This window comes from Primulina tabacum, chromosome 1, assembly GCF_025594145.1.
Source record: "Primulina tabacum isolate GXHZ01 chromosome 1, ASM2559414v2, whole genome shotgun sequence".
NCBI classification, from domain to species: Eukaryota; Viridiplantae; Streptophyta; class Magnoliopsida; order Lamiales; family Gesneriaceae; genus Primulina; species Primulina tabacum.
Window position 1 is genome coordinate 13,399,150 of NC_134550.1, and position 20,938 is coordinate 13,420,087.

Sequence of the window (20,938 nt, forward strand, 5' to 3'; positions counted from 1 at the left end):
TGTAAACCCACATGAAAAGAAACTGGACCCAAGAACTATAAGTGGATATTTCATTGGGTATGCCGAAAAATCCAAGGGATACGGATTCTATTGTTCATCTCACAACACTAGAATTTTGGAATCAAGAAATGCAAAATTTCTTGAAAATGACTTGATTAGTGGGAGTGATCATGACATAGTTTTTGAGAATGATCACATTAAGGCACAACCCTCTTATTCAAATGACAGATTGATCGTTATTCACACCCCTCAAGACCAGATGAGTGTTAGACAACCAGTTACTAAAGTTCCACAAATCACTGATGAAAATCCAGTAGATCAAGTTGTTAATGAAGAACAACAAGAAATTGTTGATCAACCAAACAACCTTAGGAGATCTACTAGAATAAGAAGATCAACAATATCTAGTGATTATGTTGTGTATTTACAAGAATTGAACTTTAACATCGGAGCCAAAAATGATCCTGAAACGTTTTCACAAGCCATGAGTTATAATGAGTCAAAACTATGATTTAATTCTATGAAAGAAGAGATGAATTCTATTGCAGTTAATGGAGTCTAGGATCTTGTTCAGTTGCCTGATGTTGTAAAAGACATTGGATGTAAATGGGTCTTCAAAACAAAAAAAGACTCATTAGGCAACATTGAAAGGTATTAAGCAAGATTCGTTGCTAAATGATTCACTCATCACGAAGGAATCGATTATAAGGAGACTTTTTCTCGTGTATCTAAAAAAGATTCTCTTCGTATCATTCTAGCATTGGTTGCACATTTTGACTTAGATTTGCAACAAATGGATGTGAAAACAACTTTTATCAATGGAGAACTAGAGGAAGAGGTTTATATGAAACAACCTGAAAGATTATTCTCTAGTAATGATGAGCAATTGGTTTGTAAGCTTAAGAAATTTATATATGGATTGAAACAAGCTTCGCGTCAATGGTATTTAAAATTTCATGATGTTATCTCTTCATTTGAATTCGTTGAGAACCCAATGGATCAATGTATATACCAGAAGGTTAGCGGGAGCAAGATTTGTTTCTTTATTCTATATGTGGATGATATATTACTTGCAACCAATGATAAGGGTCTGTGATATGAGGTGAAACAATTCCTCTCTAAACACTTTGATATGAAGGATACGAGCGATGCATCTTATGTCATTGGCATTAAGATACATAGAGACTGAATTCGAGGTATTCTAGGTCTGTCTCAAGAAACCTATATCAACAAAGTTTTAGAGAGATATCAGATGAAAAATTGTGCACCAAGTATAGCTCCCATTGTGAAAGGCGATAAATTCAATTTGAACAAATGCCCAAAGAATGATCTAGAGCGGGAACAAATAAAAAAACATTCCTTATGCTTCTGCTGTCAGAAGCTTAATGCATGCTAGAATTTGCACTAGACCTGACATTGCATATATTGTTGGGATGTTGGGAAGATATCATAGTAATCCAGGTTTAGATAACTGGAAAGCTGCAAAGAAAGTCATGAGGTACCTTCAAGGGACCAAAGATTATATGCTTATGTTCAAACGAACTGAGAATTTGGAAGTAATTGGCTACTCTGATTCAGACTACGTTGGCTGCATTGATTCACGAAAATCCACTTCAGGATATATTTTTATGCTAGCTGGTGGAGCTGTATCTTGGAGAAGTGCAAATCAGACATTGACTGCTACTTCCACTATGGAAGCTGAGTTTGTATCTTATTTTGAGACAACCTCACATGGTCTATGGTTGAATAGTTTCATTTCGAGGCTTGGAATTATGGATTCTATATCTAGGCCATTAAGAATATATTGTGACAATTCAGCTACTGTTTTTATGGCTAAAAATAAAAAAGTGGTAGTCGAAGCAAGTACATCGACATTAAGTATTTAGCCATACAAGAACGTGTTAAAGATAAGAAGTCACTTATCGAACACATTAGCACTGAATTGATGATTGCCGATCTTTTGACTAAAGGCATGCCACCATTGAAATTTAAGGATCATACAGATAAAATGAAACTTGGTTCGTATATATAATTTTGTTCTAAGAACAAAGTTAATGAAACTATGATGTGATATTTTCTCATATTTGTTGTGTACACATTCATTGATTTGAAAAATATCAATAAAGTTGGACCTCGAATAAACACATGTTTTATTCATTAAGTTATTTGAGAGATATAATATATTGTGATACATTGAAGATAATAATCGTTTTTAGATGACCTATCGCCATAATTCATGTATTTTATTTTCTCCTATGATAAATGAGATATATGTGTCAAGTAGGAGAATGTAAGAAATATGACACATAATAAAAGAAGTAGCGTGTAGGAATTGATGACGGCCAAGAAGCCTACCATTTTTGACGAACAGTACATGCTGCCTCAAATTTTTGAAAATTGACATGCGCCTCTTCTTTTGACATTCAGACTCCGGACTTTTCTCGTTGATGGTATGAGAAACGACTATAAATAGAGGTGATTGAGGTCCCTGAGCACACATCTCATAAGAAATATACACCATCCACATAGAGCGTGAAGTGCTTAAAGGGCTTCAATCGGAGGAAAATCAGAAGAATTGGAGATTATTCAATGGTCAGAGATAATGCTCGATCTATTTCCGCATATTGATTATCATGTTATATATGTGCATAAACATGATTTTGAAAAAAATATCTAACTGATTCATCAGTAATTTTTTTGCATAAAAAATTAAACCACGAAATCATATATTTATGTGTGTGCAATACATTCGTTTAACAGGAAAAAATTGTAGAATAAGTAGGAAAATATGTGTAAAGTGTGAGGTAGAGGAGACATCCCAATATTGACCTACCGAATCATCGTGGATAGATCATCTGGCAAGATGTTGCGAGACACCTTAGTTGGTCGAGCGAGAGTATGAAGCATGTTAGGTATTTCACATAAATTTTTGTGAGACGATCTCACGGGTGAATTTTGTGAGACCAATATTTTATTTGAGTTATCCATGAAAAATATTACTTTTTATGCTAAAATTATTAATTATTTTGTAAATATGAGTAGAGATGACATGTCTCATAGATAAAGTTATGTGAGACTGTATCACAAGAGACATACTATAAATATTTAGGTCAACTGAAAACTTACACTTTTTTCCTTACCACAAAAACCTATTTTATCTCAACTACTAAATATCTTTATATAAAAATTACTTATCACTCTAGTTTTTTTATCCATTAAGCCTCTTAGGCACCGTTTCAAGTGACATATTATTAAATCATTGATAATTTATCTTATTCAATCTCATCTTTATTTTGTCATATTATTTATCCATCTACTAATTATTTATCTTACGTAAATCAAATCATTTATTATTTATTATGCATAAATAAAATAATTGAATTTAAATTACAATATTATCCTCAGTAAATAAAATTTTATTAATTATTAACAGAATAAAATGATAATTTATCTTCTTCAATCATATTTATTAATCAAATCAAACAAATTATTATTTATCAATCAAATCAAATATTATATTAAATATAATTATTTATCCTAACACTATTATACTATCTTTAATTTCAAACGTCTTAGACAACAATTTATTAATATATGTGGATCCATATTTTTCAGTAGACTTCACACAAATCTCCATTTTCATATGCATCCTTGGATAATTTCCCTAGCGTAGACATCTTTATCTGACGAAATTAATTTTCCATTATTTCGAAAATAGGAAGTTGTTCAGGGAAAGCCTAAGGCCAAAGCCAATTATCCTCTGTCGACATCTTTACCCGTAACGGCATTTCTAATATATTTCAGAAAAAGAAAAGCATTTGTGATATAAAAGAATAAAGGAGATTTGGAAGAAATAACATGTTTTTTTATATCCTCAAATCACTTGGTGTGCGACATCCATTCAGAAACGTGCTTTGCTGAAGTCCATCAACCCCTAAAGTCGCATTCTTTCCAAATTCCTTATATTTAGAAGCAACTTTGAACCTCATCCAAGAAATCTATTGTGTTTTACCCTGGAGCACACGGACAACCTCTTCTGCTCGTGCTTGGATCCATTTCAGATACTCGATGACTATGCGTTGCTGATACGATCCATCCTCCTGAAACAGGGTCGAGGGACGATTTCTTCGCAGGTTATGGTTAGAAGCTGCGTTAGTTTTTAACTGAAAAGGCCAAAGTATTACATGTAGGAGTGCTTACTGTTCTAATCAATGTTCGCTCGATATGTTTCTTGATAACGCCGTCTATTACCTCAGGAGAAATATCACTTTACCAATCTTCAACCCATCGATCAATATCGCGTTCCATTCTGACTCGGGAGCTATTCCATGTAACGGATCAGTGTCAAACATAGATATCATGAAGAACCAGAAACTACGCAGATTAGACAAGCTGATTTCTAGTTCGTCCTTGAAGAAAATTAAAGAAAAATTTGGAAATGGGAAACTACCTTGAATTAAGGTTTCAAGAAACTGTTCGACTTTCTGCACCTCGTTTCCTGCCCAAAAATAACCAAGGACCCGTCGACCTCTCCAAAAAATATCGCACATGACAAGCAAATTTGGCGTAACTACGCTTGGAGAGAACTCTAGAGGCATAGAGTTGATCCATGCCAACTTTATATGACCTTCATATTAAGGTCAACTCTCATTTTACGCATGCTCAGCGAAAACACGCATTCAATGCAATAAACTTGAAATGGTAATCTAACTGTCAAAACCGAGAGATGGAAAACCTGGCCACACATAATCTTCGGCCAATAAAAGAGATCGTGAAATTGTGATATACAAACAACGGCAAATATCTTACTTGCCGCAGTTGTGTGAATACTGTCAGGTTTCAAAATCGCCTTAATTAAGCACATCAGTAGCTGCCTCGATGCTTTCTGGGAAAAAAATAATCCCTATTATGATAATACTGAAAACTGAGGATGCAGAAATCGAAGCTGGTGGATGAATACATTTGTCTTGTGAACGAGATGATCCACAACACCCATCTGTATTTCGGCCAATTCTTCGTAATTTTTCAGTGGAATCTTCGGTTACTACGCCCTTTTTCGTCTTGGGTGCCTAGATATCCACCGTAAGCTTTTTCTCATTTCAACCTCGCCCTTACATTACAAGGTTATGCCATCCAAAGGTGCGGCTAAATGGATCGATCTTATCAATGTCCTTGAATGATAAATCATAGATCGAAACGCCGAATCTAAAAAATTAGGTGCTATCATATAGCTTTGTATCGGCTAAGATCACGAGTTGTAGATAAGTAGACTCGAACCACTGACATCCGCCGCAGGATAAATCACCACCTCTCATGCCCGACTGAGGAGTGAAAATGTCGATTAGGAAACATGACAGTAGAGTCAGAATTATACAAGGAAAAAAAAATTGCCCGAGCGTTACGATAATCAATACCCCATAGATGAAATAGTGACATCCGAAGATCCCAGTTCGGAAATAAATCAATCTTTTGAAAATTTCTACACAAGAATGGATTTTGAACTAAATTCTCTGACAAGAGTCGCAGGATTGGGCTTTCCAGTGGTAAGATACGAATTTATTTCTTTTTCAAAAATTAAAAATTCTAATTTATTTACTAATCGATACGAGATTTCAACACGTGATTGGTCAAATATTGATCTTATATTTTTTTATTTAATATTTTTTCGAATAATCTTTTTTGAAAAAAGAAAATCGACTTCAATTTTATGTTTAACTACGATATTTTTAAGTTTGTTTAATTTTTTTTTAGAAAAAATCAAATAACTTGCCCTTATATGTAACATGGAAAAAAAAAGACAAGGACAAAAATGTCTATATATAAATAATGTGTTGTTTGACTACATATTGAGTAGGTCTCTTGTGAACAGGTCTCACGAATCTTTATCTGTGAGACGAGTCAACCATACCGATTTTTAACATAAAAATTAATATTCTTATCATAAAAAGTAATATTTTTTTATGGCTAACTCAAATAAGAGATCAGTCTTACAAAATATGATCCGTGAAAGCGTCTCAGACAAGTTTTTGCCTACGATATTAGTATAAGTTTTTTTGGGCAACCGAAATAGATCATAAAATTCACATCAAAGTTGCAGTTATAATGCTAATATTTCAAGACCTATAAATAACCCTCTCTAAGGCCACTATGTAAAACCACCTTGGTGAGGAAAATGGTGTGTGGGATATTAATTTGATTTATTATTTTAGGATTTAAATTATTCTCAAAACACATTTCAAAGAATAAAATGTATCTAACTTTTTCATCATGTTCGAAAAAAATATGATTTTGTAGAAGTGGTTAAATTTATAAATTATAAAAAAGTAGAGAAAAATCAAAAGTGGGTAATGTTTGAAAATCAAAATAAAAAGACGAAAATCAGAAATAGATAGTTTTTGATAAACAAGTTATTCTAGTATTAATTTCCACCAAAACACAAAGCAAATGAAATGTTCACAATGATCACTCAATATTTATGTCCTATGTAAAATATTTCTGAACTTTAAAAATATTACAAGAGCAAGAGAAGAACAAATGTAAAAAATATAGCACAAAAGTTTCACTCAACACTGAATAAAACTTGCCCCAAACCAAATCCCTCGAATGAATAAATATTAACGTCTAACTTCCTTTTTTCTTCTTGGCCTCCAAACTTGGACTTTCATATTAATTGGCCACTCCACTCACAGAAATGGAGCTAGTGTCGACCTTCGGGGGGCCAGAATGCCGCCTGGCTCGGTCAGGTGAAGGTGGAAATGAGAGTCGTTTCTTCACAGATCCCTTCTCTGGAGTTTTACCATTTTCCATTCCTAATGGACTTGGCAGCTTGGACTTTGCCTTCGCCGAATGAGTGGATGCCATGTAACTCGGGACTGACATCAAGCTTCCCAAGCTTTCATCATCTCTTACTGATGAACCAGCAATACTATGCCTCCTATTACGCTCGGATTGCAAGCTAAGAATGCTTCTTGAATCATCTTCTTGACATAAAGCACTCCCTCTTGGGCTTGTGGGTTTCAATTTTCTTGCTGCCACCGAAGATGCAGCTGCTTTTGGAGGAGTGGGAGTTCCAGGTGACTGGTAGCTAGAAGGTGGCTTTTGGTAAATTGGTGAAGATGGATTTTCAGAGTTTATTAGGTGACGCGCAAAAGATTTTGTTATTTCTCCTTGACTAGTTCGTGGGATAGCACTTTTTTTCGATATGGAATCACTGTTAATATCTTTCTCTGTTGAACTTTGAGTTTCCCATGGCCGAGCAGCCATCCATCGTTCTAACCAGCTCCAACCCCAGTGAGGATTAGTTGGGTCCATGAAAAGTAAATTTGAAGATCTTGCTGACTTATTCCACATTTGCTGCTCAGTTCACATATTGACGAGTAAACAGAATTGTAAAATTTCTGATGCCATCAAACATTTACAGAAGTGTATACTTCCATTTGAACATTTGAACGTTTCAAATGCATTACTTATAGTTTTTTCTTCACCTTGAAAAGGGCGTAGCTACGGGATTAGTTATACATGATCCTGGTGAAATTTTTTTATTCACAGCTCTTCAACTTTTCTCTTAATTCGTGACCTACTCATTTGTAAAAAAAAGTGTGGTACTATGTTTTAGACAATGTCTAAAACAAAGTAGGTCAAATAAACACATACACCAAAGCACAGGACACTGTATAAAATTGAATAGGTCATATATCAAAATCTTTGTCAAAGAAAGGTTAAATTCCTGAAGTCACGAATCGCGGGTGGATGGAGATAAGAGTGAGTACCTGATGAGTGTATGAATAAGCCAATGCTCTTTCTCGCCTCATAGCAGCTTCGTACTTGTGGAGCAAGCTTGCCTCAATTTGTTCTTTTGACTGTAGACTATGGTCCCATTCCTCTCCCATCTGTAGAAGCATCAATAAGTACGAAACAAAACTATGATCGACACACTAAAGTTTTGAATCATAATCGAATTGCGGCCAAGTTAAATTCTAGAATTCCTCATGAACACCCTCTAACCCCAAGCTAAATAAAATTATAACCATGATAGGAACCATTTTTAAATACAAATGTTGAAAATAATATTGGTAAAATAAACTAACTTTCAGGCTCTCCAGTTCTTTTGCACGTTTCTGCAGGAGTTGTCTCTGCAGTGCCCGATTCTCTTCTAACATCCTGATCCGTCTTGATTGAATCTGAGATTGCACACGAGAAAGAGCTTGCATGCATTTCAGAGTGTTTGCTGTTTGACGATTCACAATCGGCCCATCAACAAGTGATTTCAGTCTGACTAGTCCTCTTAGAGCTCGCAATGCTCTCCTCGCCTAAATGTTAGCAACACCATAAAAAAACTTGATTCTAACATCAACTCAATATTTTCCAATACGGAAATAAAGCAACACCAAATTTTCTGATTCAAGATTCTACAGCAAATAAGTTGCATCCCTTCTATATTATCAAACTATACCAGGTAACCACGGAATGCTGTCTGAATTCTGATTGCCGCCACTTCCTCTTTGGATTTTCCGGCGAATCTAGCCACAGCACAAGGTTGAGATATCTCAGGAGTTACTGGTGTGGCAGCTACATCCTCGTCATGGGCTGCTGCGGTAACAACTGCTACAGCATAAGCATGTTTTGTAGGTTCATCCTCTAACTCCGCCAACTTCACATCTTCTAATGGCGGAAGAGGATGATGATAAGATACTTCAACAGTCCCTGGATTTTGAGAATCTGAAACTGATGGCTTTTCTTTCCAAAACCATTTCTTCTTTGATTTATTCGTTCTCTGAATTAAAACCATAATAAAAATCAATAGAGTTGCCATTTATAAACCAGTCATCATACTATTAGCCAATCCAATTTGTTTTGAAATTAGGAACCTCAGCTTTTTTTCCTTCTGAATCTGGGCTGAGAACCTTCTTCACCGACGAAAACCAACTTTTCTTGCTTCCCATCCTTTTATCATTACTCAAGCCCTACACTCTGCAAACAGAACAAACAAACATACTAAAAAGCTTTCAAACACCCCAAGTAGATCCAGCAGGGCTAGCAGTCAGTCTGCTCCCTCCAGAATTTTTTAGTCAGGTAAGATTTGGTCCAAGGACTGTATATCTGAATTTCAAATAACCAGCAGCAGAACCAAAACTTTGCACTATAAATTATTCCAAGATTTCATACTTCCCAAGCAGATTCAATCGTGTCTGAATGTTAATTCACAAGCAATGGAATCTATACTCGACTAACAGAACAAACAAACTAAAAGACAAATTACTCCAAGATTTCATACTTGGCAGACAGATTTTCAGCCAGGCTAGCAAAGACAGTTGCCTACTCCATTAAACTTTTCAACACCAAGATTCAGTCAAAGGACTACTACATATCAAAATTTTCAATGTAATTGTCAAAGAGCAACAATTGCCGCCACAACAATAAAAAACGTGGAGCTTTCACCTAATGTCCTATCTAAAATAGTGGAATTGCATAGTTACCTTCTAGCGTAACTTAAGGCATCGGCCCATCGCTACCAAAAGTGGTCCGACGAATTTTAACTCGGTGCTATATAGGGAAATGAATTGTCAAAGAGCAAAAATTTATCCAGTCCATACGCAGCGCTTTGGTTGCCGTACGATGAAAATATTTAAGAGGCACCAACAAAAAAAAAGCATGGCAATCACCAAATCTAAACATGCAATCACCAAATCTAAACATCTAGATACCAAGATATCTTCTAGTAGTAAATTTCATCATGTCCGGGTGTGAATGTGCAAGCATTGCCACCTAATCATCAACAGTTTTCAACTTTGGTTACCCCCAAACACAAACACAACTCCAACTCACTCCACAGCTATAACTAAGAATCAAACAGGTGAATATTTCTCAAGAAAAAATCAGTCAATGCTCTTGAAAAACATAATGGGATTTATGAATTCCACACCAAGAAACTTTCTTTCACATCAAAACTTCACGAAAATGAGACGGGAAATCACCTGAAACAGAAGTAGCCGCTCAGATCTCACGCATGTATGCTCTCTTCACAGGAGAGTCAACATAAGTCTCTGTCTTCCCGTACAAATATAGAAACCAAGAAAGATGGAAAAGCAGATCTGAGGAATGAAAGATCTGGGAAGGAGAACTTCTTACAGATTCGATAGAATGTGGGACCCACACTGGCAGGGAGCTGCTATGTGGGACCCAACCTAGTCTTAATCATCACATAACGATTCTCAAGACAACATTGTACTTGATCCGTTAAACGAACGAGTGTTCATTTGGTGATGTCTAAATTTTCGATACACCTTCTCAATTTTATGTCCATATATTCAGGGACAAAATCAGGATTTCATCGTTGGGTGGTCTAAATTTTTATGTGAAAAAAGGTAATAAAAAATCTATGGTTGAAGATATTTTTTATATTGGTTATATTATGTCTATAACATAAATATAATTTTTTTAAACAAAATTATATTAAATAAAATAATAACAGATCCATTGTTGAAATAGTAGACTTGAGAGATAAATATCTATATAGAAGAAGAATTTAATTAGAATGTTATCTATACTGATTTTTTCTCCATTTCATTGATTTAAATATCGATCAATTTATTCATTAGAAAAAGATTTTTAATTAATAATATGCAGTTGTATTTTGAACAATTAAATATTCTTTGATGGACAATTAAGTTTTGATCAATTTACAAAATACTGGACTAAGTCATTCCCTGCCGAGTGTAACTCTGCCGGACTGTCAAAGTGTAAATATTTGGCTAAGTATAAAATAGACAAGCTGTCCTTATTCAGTGAACTCGGCAGAGATGTTCTCAAGTCTACTGGATTACTTATGTCTGTCGATTCCTGGTCAATAGCTCACTCATCCAAGCCGATGTTTTTCCTCAAATACGACAAATCTACACTGAGTATTTTCAGATATATTTTATGAAAGAAGAAAAAGTACAGCAGCCGAGAGTGTCAGCTACCGGCATGGTTCGTCGAAACGGTTGTGATGCTTGGAACGGCAACTACCGTTTCAATTCCAATGTTATGTTGCAGAACGGTTGCGGAACGCTTGTATAAAAAAATTAATAAATTCAAAAAATTGGTAAAAAATTTTAAATATAAATTACATCATACTAAAAAATAAAATATATGAAGTTATTACAAATTAATATATCAATTCAAAACTATTTTACAATAATAGCACAATAAGAAATACACACTAACAATTATAACATACGAAAGCTAATATCATGAAGAGTGACGCGGAGGAGCGAAATCATTGTTATATTCTTCATCAGTATCTCGTAGATTAAATTGATTTCGAACATTTGGATATTGACATGATTGTCCATAGGGATATTGATTAGATTGAGATGACGAAAGATCATTAGAATGGGATGACTGATTTTGTAATAGTGTTTCGTCACGACGATTATAGTATCTGAATCCACGATGCACAGTAGAACTATCAGCTGTACTTGAAGATCTATACTCAGGACCATGACGTCCAACACCACGCCATATAGATGATGAAGATTCATTGTATCTATCACCAATATATTGAGATGACCCATAATCAAATCCACAATGTCTAATTCCATGTGTACTAGATGTTGAAAAATCAAATGATCTATCAAAAGAATCGTGTCTAGAATTATAATTACCCTGATATCCATATCCACCTGATTGATATGCAATCGGATCATACCCATTATGCTGAGAGTCCCAATTGTAACTCATCGATCCATAATTATCTGTCATTTGAATTTGTCGATTTCCCCTCAATCCAAGACATCTTATATGTTCTTCGACACCCATGTATGGTTGAGTAGAATTAGCTGAATGTTCTTTATCACTAGCAATAGAGAATTCTGATAAACTTTCCAAGAAACGACGTTGTTTCCTCAATTCCAGGACGGTAACCATGATCAGTATCTTGTGTTGCATAATAATTTTGATAAACTTCGGGCCACTTTTGGCTCGTCTTCCCTAATGATTTGAACAAAACTCAAAACATGAAAATTATAGCCTTATATCTTATCTTTATAATGGAAGTGACCTCACAACAATTGGATCAATATACAAGACATTATACTGAAAACCACAACTACTGCCACATTTTCCGTTCTGCTCCGCCATTCTGTTCCGCATCGTCGTTTAATCGCCGCTAAAACGTCGAAGAACAGCGCTACAAAACAATCATCGCTTTGCCCTGGAACTTTGGAACGACGGTCACCGTTCCCGTTCCGCAACGGCCGTTCCGACCGTTTAAAATGGCTACCCGCGCACTCATCGGACATGCTATTTCTGGAAAATTGTCAATGACACGTGGAGCAAGATGTCATTTTTGGAAACGAGCATAATTTAAGAATAAAACCATTTAAATGTGAATGTTTGAAAATCTTCTATAACATTTGAACAAAAGAAAGAGCTCTCTGAAAAAATCATATTCAACTTTTCAAGCTTACTCAATTGATTTTAAAGTTATCCAAGCCGAAAAGTTCAAGTTAAAAATTCTATCAAACAAACTGCTCATTTGTTATATCTGATCAAAGCAACATTCGTGCAAGTGTTAGAATTCTTTCTGAATCATTTTGTAATTGCAAGGAGGAGTCCTTCTGCATAAGAGAGTAAGTCCAAGTGAAAGTGGGTAGCTGCAAATTGCTTGTAATCACAAAAGTATTCTAGTGAACATCATTATGAAAACAGAAGAAGGAAAATCATAGAAAGATTACATTACTTTCGAACTTCCATAAATAATCTGCCGAGTTATTTTCTTATTGGTTTTCATTCTCTGTCGATTCTTGTTTTAGTATATATTTGGTTCACTTTGATCACAAGTCTGTTTCCATGCATTAACTTTACCTTGTTGACTTGTATCTATGCCGAAGTTGAGATAAACAGATTGTGTGTTGCTAACCCAAGACAATCAAACTGAAAATTTTGTAAGATGTTTATTAACCCCCCACCCTCTAAACACCTAGTCGATCCTAACAAGTGGTATCAGAGATGGTTTTACTCGACCTCTGAACCTTGATACTAAAATGATCTCATTCAACAAAATCTATATGTTCCCCAAGAAAGATTTTGATTAGTGGAAAATCATAATAAAATCACATTCAACATCACGAGATGATGATATGTACATCACTACTATGGACCAATCAAAATCTTGAAAGCCAACATTGCTCTGACCATCACTGAATGTGCACCACAAATTATTGAAAAATACAGAAGTGAATAAAATGTCGATGATAAAAAGAAAGCAAACGTGGACAATGTTGTCAATGATATATTATACAAGACTCTTGATGAGAACACATTTATCAAGACCAAGATGTGTTCTTCAGCTAAAAAAGTAAGAGAAAATCTCACACAGCTATGTGAAGGAAATTATTAAACAAAAGAAAATAAACTGACTGTGGCTATGAAAAATTTGAGGGTATGATGATGAAACTTGGTGAATCCATGAGTGACTTTGATGAGAGGTTTGGCTGCGTGGTGATTGAACTATGCATCCTTGGCAAGGATTATTCCAAGAGGGAAGTAGCACTCAAGATGACGAGGGCTCTGCCGAGAGAGTGGGGTGTAAAGACAATTGCCATGAGAAAATCAAAAGATTTAAAAAGTTGAAGTTGCATAACTTGTTTACAAATTTGAAAGACAATGCGATCAAACGGGAAACAAGAACATGTGAAGAACAAACTTCCAAGGTGACGAAGGCTTTAGCTGCAACTTCCATCGAACCACATCATCATCAGAAAGATCTGTCGAACAATTAAGCAATGATGCTATATCATTGATTGTGAAAAAAATTGGAAAGTTTTTAAAAAAGAACCAAGTAAAATTCCACAACTCTGGCTAGAGGCAGCACTGCAAGAAGAACTCTGAAGAGAATGACGATGTATGTTTCAATTGTGGAAAAGCATGGCATGTCATTGTCGATTGCACCAAGCCAAAGAAGGATGAAAATCGACCTTATGACAAAGAAAATAAAATCCATGACAAGAAAAAGAAATTCAAAGAAGAAAAGAAGTTATTTAGAAAGAAAAGAGACCGGAAGGTACTTTTGCTGAAGAAGGGAAAACAAATTGGCTAAATCAGACTATGAATGATCATAAACATAAAGCTCATCAGGCAACAACGAAGATGATGAGGTTCATTGTCTGATGGCCGATTCTGAACAAGGAGAAATCAGTGATAAATTATTCAATTTTGACTATGATGAATTCATACAAACTGATTTAATTGAAGCACTGCATGAAATGATTAAGGAATATAAAAGACTTTCTTAATCATTCAATGAGATTAAGACAGAGCATAATGATCTGTTAAATGAAAGGACAAGCCAAGTTGTAATCAACAGGGTGAAACAAGTAGTCTAAAAATTGAGAACACTGAGCTGAAAATTGGGAATGAAAGAGTTCAAACAGATTGTTAAAAACTGTTTACAGAAAAAGAGATTGAATCTATTAATAGAGGTTTGGAATGTTTTCTATATCACTAGAGAGAATGCACAAGCTACAGAAGCCATCAGGAGATAGAACATGTCTCGGTTTCAGCAACAATGAAAGCAACTTTGCTGATACTAGTACTCCATCGTGTTTGGACAATGGAAAAAGTAAATTATGAAATTTGTAAGATCCAACAAGATATATGAACATCAGGAATCGACAATATAATTTGAAAATCCTGTTGAAATTGGTTATGAGATTCCTAAGAAGAATACCAAGCCAAATTGGTCTGCTTGAAGAAAAAAGTCGGCAAGATTCACATCTATGAATGGAAAAACTCAACAAAACCACTATAGCAAGCATGTTCAAAGAAGATATAGGATTTCCGAAAAAGAAAGACAAGGAAACAATATTTCAGCACAAGCAGGTGATATGCATCACACAATATTTTCATTGCACAACCCTTGCTAAACAAAAAAGGCATCAAGCCGATTAGACTAATGTAAGTTTGGGTTCTAAAGAGACTAATCTAGTTTGAACCCAAGTAGAAATAAGTAACTAATTATTTATAACTTGTCTTGTTGGTATCTAGAGGTCAATTACTTGAAAAATCTGATTGGTACCTGGAAAGTTGATGTTATAGGTATATTACTGGACAGTCTAAGTTTCTAAGTGAACTGATACCGTATAATGGACCGAAAATCACTTGGTGACAATGCTAAAAGTAAAACTGTGCGTAAGAGTAAGATTACACATGGTAACATTATCATTAATTATATATTATTGGTTGACAATTTGTGTTATAATTTGATAAGCATCAGTTAATTATGTGATCATGATCATTCTGTTGAATTTCTGAAAGAAAAATGCATGATTAAGAACTATGTGGGTAGAAATTTACCTGTAGGAATTAGAAATGGTAATACATACAAGATTGATTGGAATCATGATTGTGTTAATGTGTATACTTGATTTGTTGCTGTTAATTTTGATAAGAATTGGTTGTGGCATAAGAGACAGAATCACTTAAATTTCAAAGGCATTAAAAATATATGCAAACATGATTTAGTCACTGGTCTTCCGAATATCGAGTTTGTAAAAAACAAGGTCTACCAAGCGTGTCGTCAGCTTGTCAAGCAAGGCAGATCAAGTTTCAAAAACAAAGAGAGTAAAATTCATTTCGATGCTTGAGCTGCTGAATACGGACTTATTTGGTCTAGTACTAGTTGATAAGTGCAAGAATTGCACTTAATTTATATGAGAATCCATTTGAATGATGTCAGTTTCGGACATAATTATGCTTGGTACTTATTATTTTCATGTCGTCCAGGAGATGAAAAACTATTGGATGATTGATGGCGATTAGAGGTGTTTTTAATTGTGAACTTCTGATGGACTAGTGCTGCATCTCCAAAGAACAATCGCCGCAGCACTAAGGTTTCACAGGAGGAAATGTAGCGCCTAAGCGCTACAACTCAGTGCTATAGCGCCAGGATATTCGAAGCTCAAGCGCCTAGGCGCTACATTACAAGCACCGTGGCACTACTTCTGGATTTTACGTGCGCCTAGGCGCTGATGGACAAGCACCGCAGCGCTAATGCCTGTGAGGAAAGACAATTGGGATTTATTTTACGGGCTCGGACAAAATATAAGAGGAGAAAATAGGGTTTATGGAGGGCCAGCCATTTTTTGGAGTAAAAAAACATGAGAGACAAAGAGTAACCATTGGAGAATAAGTTGGAACGCAAGGATTGATCTCACGATAAGAACGACGAATCTGGGGACAGAGATTCTACCTCTGATTTGTTATCTAGCCTTTTTTCCCTTTCAAATTCTTGTATTGAGATGTCTAAATCTTCAAACATGCTTTGTTTTTGTTTAGATTTTGTTATGCATTAACTTTTCAATTCTATGGGATGATGTAGCTTTGTTGACACGATAATTTTGACTCAGTTGTTTATATGATTGAATTCATGTTGGTTTAGTTGTGTTATCTAGTTCTTATTGACTTCAGTTTACTAGCCATAAATGGATTATTATCATATTAATTCTGCAACTCGGGAAAGAGGCTAGAATTATAGATCATAAGAGATACATCGTTGAATGTTTATACTGTTCGGAAGGCGTATAACTTTAGCGGGACTTAGGTAAAATCATCGTTAGCATGTATCATTTGAACTTAGATTTTTATTAGAAATGTTTGAATTGAAGTTTGAATGATACACTTTATTCGTCACTTGAGAAAGAGAAAATAAAATAATTAAGTGTTCTTGGCTATTAAATGACTGGAGTTCTTGAATATAAACTCAACTGAGAATAGTTATAGTGAAAATTAAGTGAAATCAATCTTCTGGATATTTTCTCTCATTGATATTTGCTAAACTCGGTTCTTCGACTCATATTTATTTTCAATTAATTCGCTTTAAGTATACCAAAACTTCTATTGATTCTTCTAGATGAAGTCGTGATTATTTTAATTACAAGCACTGATGTAATTTTATATATACACTCTTCGTGGGAACGATACTTTACTGTCGTATATTAAAACTTGACAACCGTGCGCTTGTGAGCGGAAAAATACACTATACTAGTACTCAGCTTAGGTGGAATGAAATACACTGTTGTTATTATTGATGATTTTTTTTTTAAAATTTGATTGGGTAATTTTCTTGCAGTGGAAATAATCAGGCTATCTGTAAACTGATCAAATTTTAAATATATTCTAAACGAGAAATCAGCTGTGATAGATATCATTTGATGTGATTGAGGAACTCATTTTACGAACAAAAATATTGAATTCTATTTAGATGAACAACAAATCAAACATGAATTCTCTACTACTAGAACACATTAACAAAATGGGTTACCGAAAGAATGAACATAACTTTAAAAGAAACAACAATGACTATGTGTTAGAAACTGAATTTCGGATGTTTGACAAACTGAGCGTCTAACTGATCTAAAAATAATGATAACTGATCTAAAGCATGTTGCCATTAAGTGAAGAAAAACACGCAGACTTTCGAAGTCAACTGAACCAGCAACTAAACTACGCAGACAACTGACTGATCAATTGGGAACTGATGAGTTACTACAAACAATTGTGAGCTTCTCAACTACATTCTATCAGCTGATCCCTCAACTATACACGTCATCAGTTCATACATTCAACCGACACAAGCTGACTGCATTAAGTAGTGGGATCAGCCGTTTTTCAGAAAAGCTGCAGTGTACGACTGTCAAAATAATGTTGACGTGGCATGCAACGGATAGAAAGGCTCAAATTGTATTTAATATTACCGTTGGAGGGAAGCCTATAAATAGCAGAGAAGAGCAACTGAAGAAGATCTAACTCTTGAACTTTTGAAACTCTCGAACTACTGAATCATTGAATATCTGAATTCTTGAGCACTCGAAATCTATTCAGTTACTCTGCTGAAATTTTTGTAAACAGAAAAGCTCACACTTATTGTATACATTCATAGCTGCTAGAATATAATTCGAACTTTCAACAAAAACTGTATTACTCGATCTAGAAGAGATCAGTTGTGTTAGATGTATTCAGTTCTATTGAGTTCTGAAAAATAGTTTGTAACTAAGAGTTTCAGTTTGACATTGTTAAGTCCAAAACTGAAGTGGGTCTATACAAATGTTTGTATCAATCAAAGTCTTTTAGTGTATATCATATCCTTGAGATGTAGGGGGTGATATATGAGTGTTTGAAATCTCCGAACATCCATAAAATCATGTGTCTTATTATTTCAGTTTTTATTCTATCTATCAGTCATTTTATTTCCGCACAACTATTTGTTAACTGATTGATATTGACTTACAAGATTCACGAGTATCAGTTTATCACTAAACTGACTCATCATTCGAAAAGGTTTTGAAAATTTTAAGTGTTTATTCAACCCCCTCCTCTTCTAAACACTTTTTCACCCTTAACCAATCCTATCAAGTGGTATCAGAGCAGTTGAATCTTGTTCCAGAATACTTCCATATACAAACTGATCAATATGTCTTCATTCAACAAAATTCCAATGTTCTCCAGAGAAGACTTTGATGGCGAACTGATCAATATGTCTTCATTCAGAATGCAGACTCATCTAGCTGCATACATTATCATAGACATACACATGAAGATATTGAAGGCAAACACAACTGCTGCCATAACTGATGGGGCACCACATCGTATTGAAAAACCCTGAGATGAATGGACAGCTGAAGATAAGAGAAAATCCAATTTAGACAACGTGGCTAAAGGACATCCTATACAAAACGCTGGATAAATCACTTTCAGCAAGATAAAAATGTGCAAAACTGCCAAGGAAATATGAGAGAAACTGATACAACTTTGTGAGGGCGATGAGCAAACCAAAGAGAATAAGCTATCTGTTGCTGTTCAAAAGTTTGACAACATCAAGATGAAGAATGGTGAATCCATGCATGAGTATGATGAAAGATTCAGCAGCATTATAAACGAACTGAATTCACTCGGAAAGGTGTATTCAAACAAAGAAGTAGCACTGAAGGTAGTCAGAGGTCTTCCCAAAGAATGGGATGTTAAGACCATGATAATGAGAGAGTCAAAGGACCCGAACAAGGTCGAACTTCATGACTTATTTGCTGACTTAAAAGCCTACGAGTTTGAGTTGCAAACCAGAGAAGGAGAACCTTCTACATCAGCTGCTACAATTGCTTTAACTGCTATCAAACTGGAGCCAACTGGTTCAGTTGACAAATCTGTAGATCAGTTAAGTAATGATGCTATGTCATTATTCGTCAAAAAATTTGGAAGATTCATGAGAAGAAACCAAGGAAATTTCCAAAGACAGTATCAGAAGAATCATTCCAAAGAAGAACCTAATGCTTGCTACAACTGTGGCAAAACTGGTCATTTCATTGCTGACTGTCTCAAGCCTAAGAAGGACATTCGTGGCTCAACTGAGAAAGGAAAGAAATCCTATAAGCACAAAAGAAGATCTAAAGATGACAAGAAATCTTATAGAAAGTAGCACGATGTGCTTCTAGCTGAGGAAATCATGTCAAAATGGACAGAATCTGGCAGTGATGATTCAAATTCTGAGAGCTTGAGCTGCTCCAGTGACGATGATGAAGTCAAGTGTCTAATGGCTGATGACACAGAACTGGAGTCAACTAGTCAACATGTATTTGACTTCAACTCAACTGATTTCACACAAGATGAACTCATTTCTACACTTCATGACATGGTAAATGAATATCACAAGCTTTCCTTATCTTTTGAGAAAGCCAGAGCAAAGCAAACTGATCCTATAGACAACAAAACTAAAACTGATGAACATTGTTGATCTGTTGAGTCTTAAAAGAGAGATTGCTGAGCTCAATGCTGAAAGAAGAAAGAATCAATCAATGATTCAGCAGTTGATGCTTGAAAATTCAAAGCAAACTGAGCTTATTAAAGCATGGAACAAATGATCTGTTGCATTAGCTGAAATACAAAATAAGCAAAAATCAGTAACTGATAAAACTGGTTTAGGATTTAGCGACCAAGATGAAACTTCCACCAGTGATACTCAACCAAAACTGAATACGAACAAAGGGAAATATATCCACTTTGTAAAATCAGTTGTGGTACAAGAACAACTAGAGTCAAGTAAACCAGTTATACAGCCTATTGAAAATAAGAACAAGGCTAGAAGATATGGTTGGTTATAGCCCAACAATTTCAACTGACCCACAAAGTCAGTCATCAAAAAGGTTCAGTAATAAATACTTGAACTATTCAAATGGCTACTCCAATTACTATAACAGCAAGCCAGTTCAGAAAAGATATCGACTGAATAACCAGTTGAAAAAGGCTAAAACTCATATTGCTTCATCTGCACACTGCACATCAAGCACACACAAGCCGAGAAAAACTATCTGGAACACAACAACTGGAAAGTCAGTTAGACTATTCCTAGTCTGGGTTCCTAATGATTTATTCAGTTTAGGACCCAAATAGTTGTGGGTATCAAGATTATATATTACGTGTGATTGCAGGGGATATATACAAACAAAGAATCAATCTAGTATCTGGACAGTGGATGCTCGCGTCATATGATAGAGGATGCAACTTTGCTAACCCAACTGATCAAATACACTGGTCCAAACATCAGTTTTGGAGACAACTCTAAAGGTAAAACTGTGGGTAGGGATAAGCTTATCCATGGTAACTTTACGATTAAAGATGTTTTAATAGTTGAGAATTTGAAGTATAACTTGATTAGCATCAGTAAATTATGCGACAATAAATTCTCACTTCAGTTTGACAGACACACTTGTTCAATTAGAGACTCAACTGATGAAGTCATCCTAACTGGCAATCGTTGTGGGAATACCTACAAAGTCAGTTGGACTGAACAACCTATGCACCAGTTTGTCTTAAAGCTTCCAAATCTTCAAAAAACGGGTTGTGGCATAAGAGATTGAACCACCTAAAATTTTAATCTATTGCCTATCTGAGTAACCATGATCTTGTA

At 35.1% G+C, this 20,938-nt stretch overlaps 1 protein-coding gene across 2 annotated transcripts; it reads right to left on the reverse strand.

Annotated features, from left to right (window-relative positions):
- Nucleotides 1-6,392: 6,392 nt before the first annotated feature.
- Nucleotides 6,393-10,248, reverse strand: LOC142541976 (protein IQ-DOMAIN 2-like). Of its 2 annotated transcripts, XM_075648425.1 has the most exons (7): nucleotides 9,975-10,248; nucleotides 9,477-9,838; nucleotides 8,868-8,970; nucleotides 8,453-8,773; nucleotides 8,088-8,309; nucleotides 7,770-7,889; nucleotides 6,393-7,353 (listed from the first exon to the last, which is right to left on the reverse strand). In XM_075648425.1, the coding sequence occupies exons 3-7, from the start codon at nucleotides 8,940-8,942 to the stop codon at nucleotides 6,667-6,669; spliced, it is 1,425 nt and encodes a 474-aa protein (XP_075504540.1). In that variant the 5' UTR covers nucleotides 8,943-8,970; nucleotides 9,477-9,838; nucleotides 9,975-10,248; the 3' UTR covers nucleotides 6,393-6,666. The 2 variants fall into 2 exon arrangements, with proteins under 2 accessions (XP_075504540.1, XP_075504547.1); XM_075648432.1 differs by lacking the exon at nucleotides 9,477-9,838 and having other exon boundaries at nucleotides 8,868-8,968.
- Nucleotides 10,249-20,938: the final 10,690 nt, after the last annotated feature.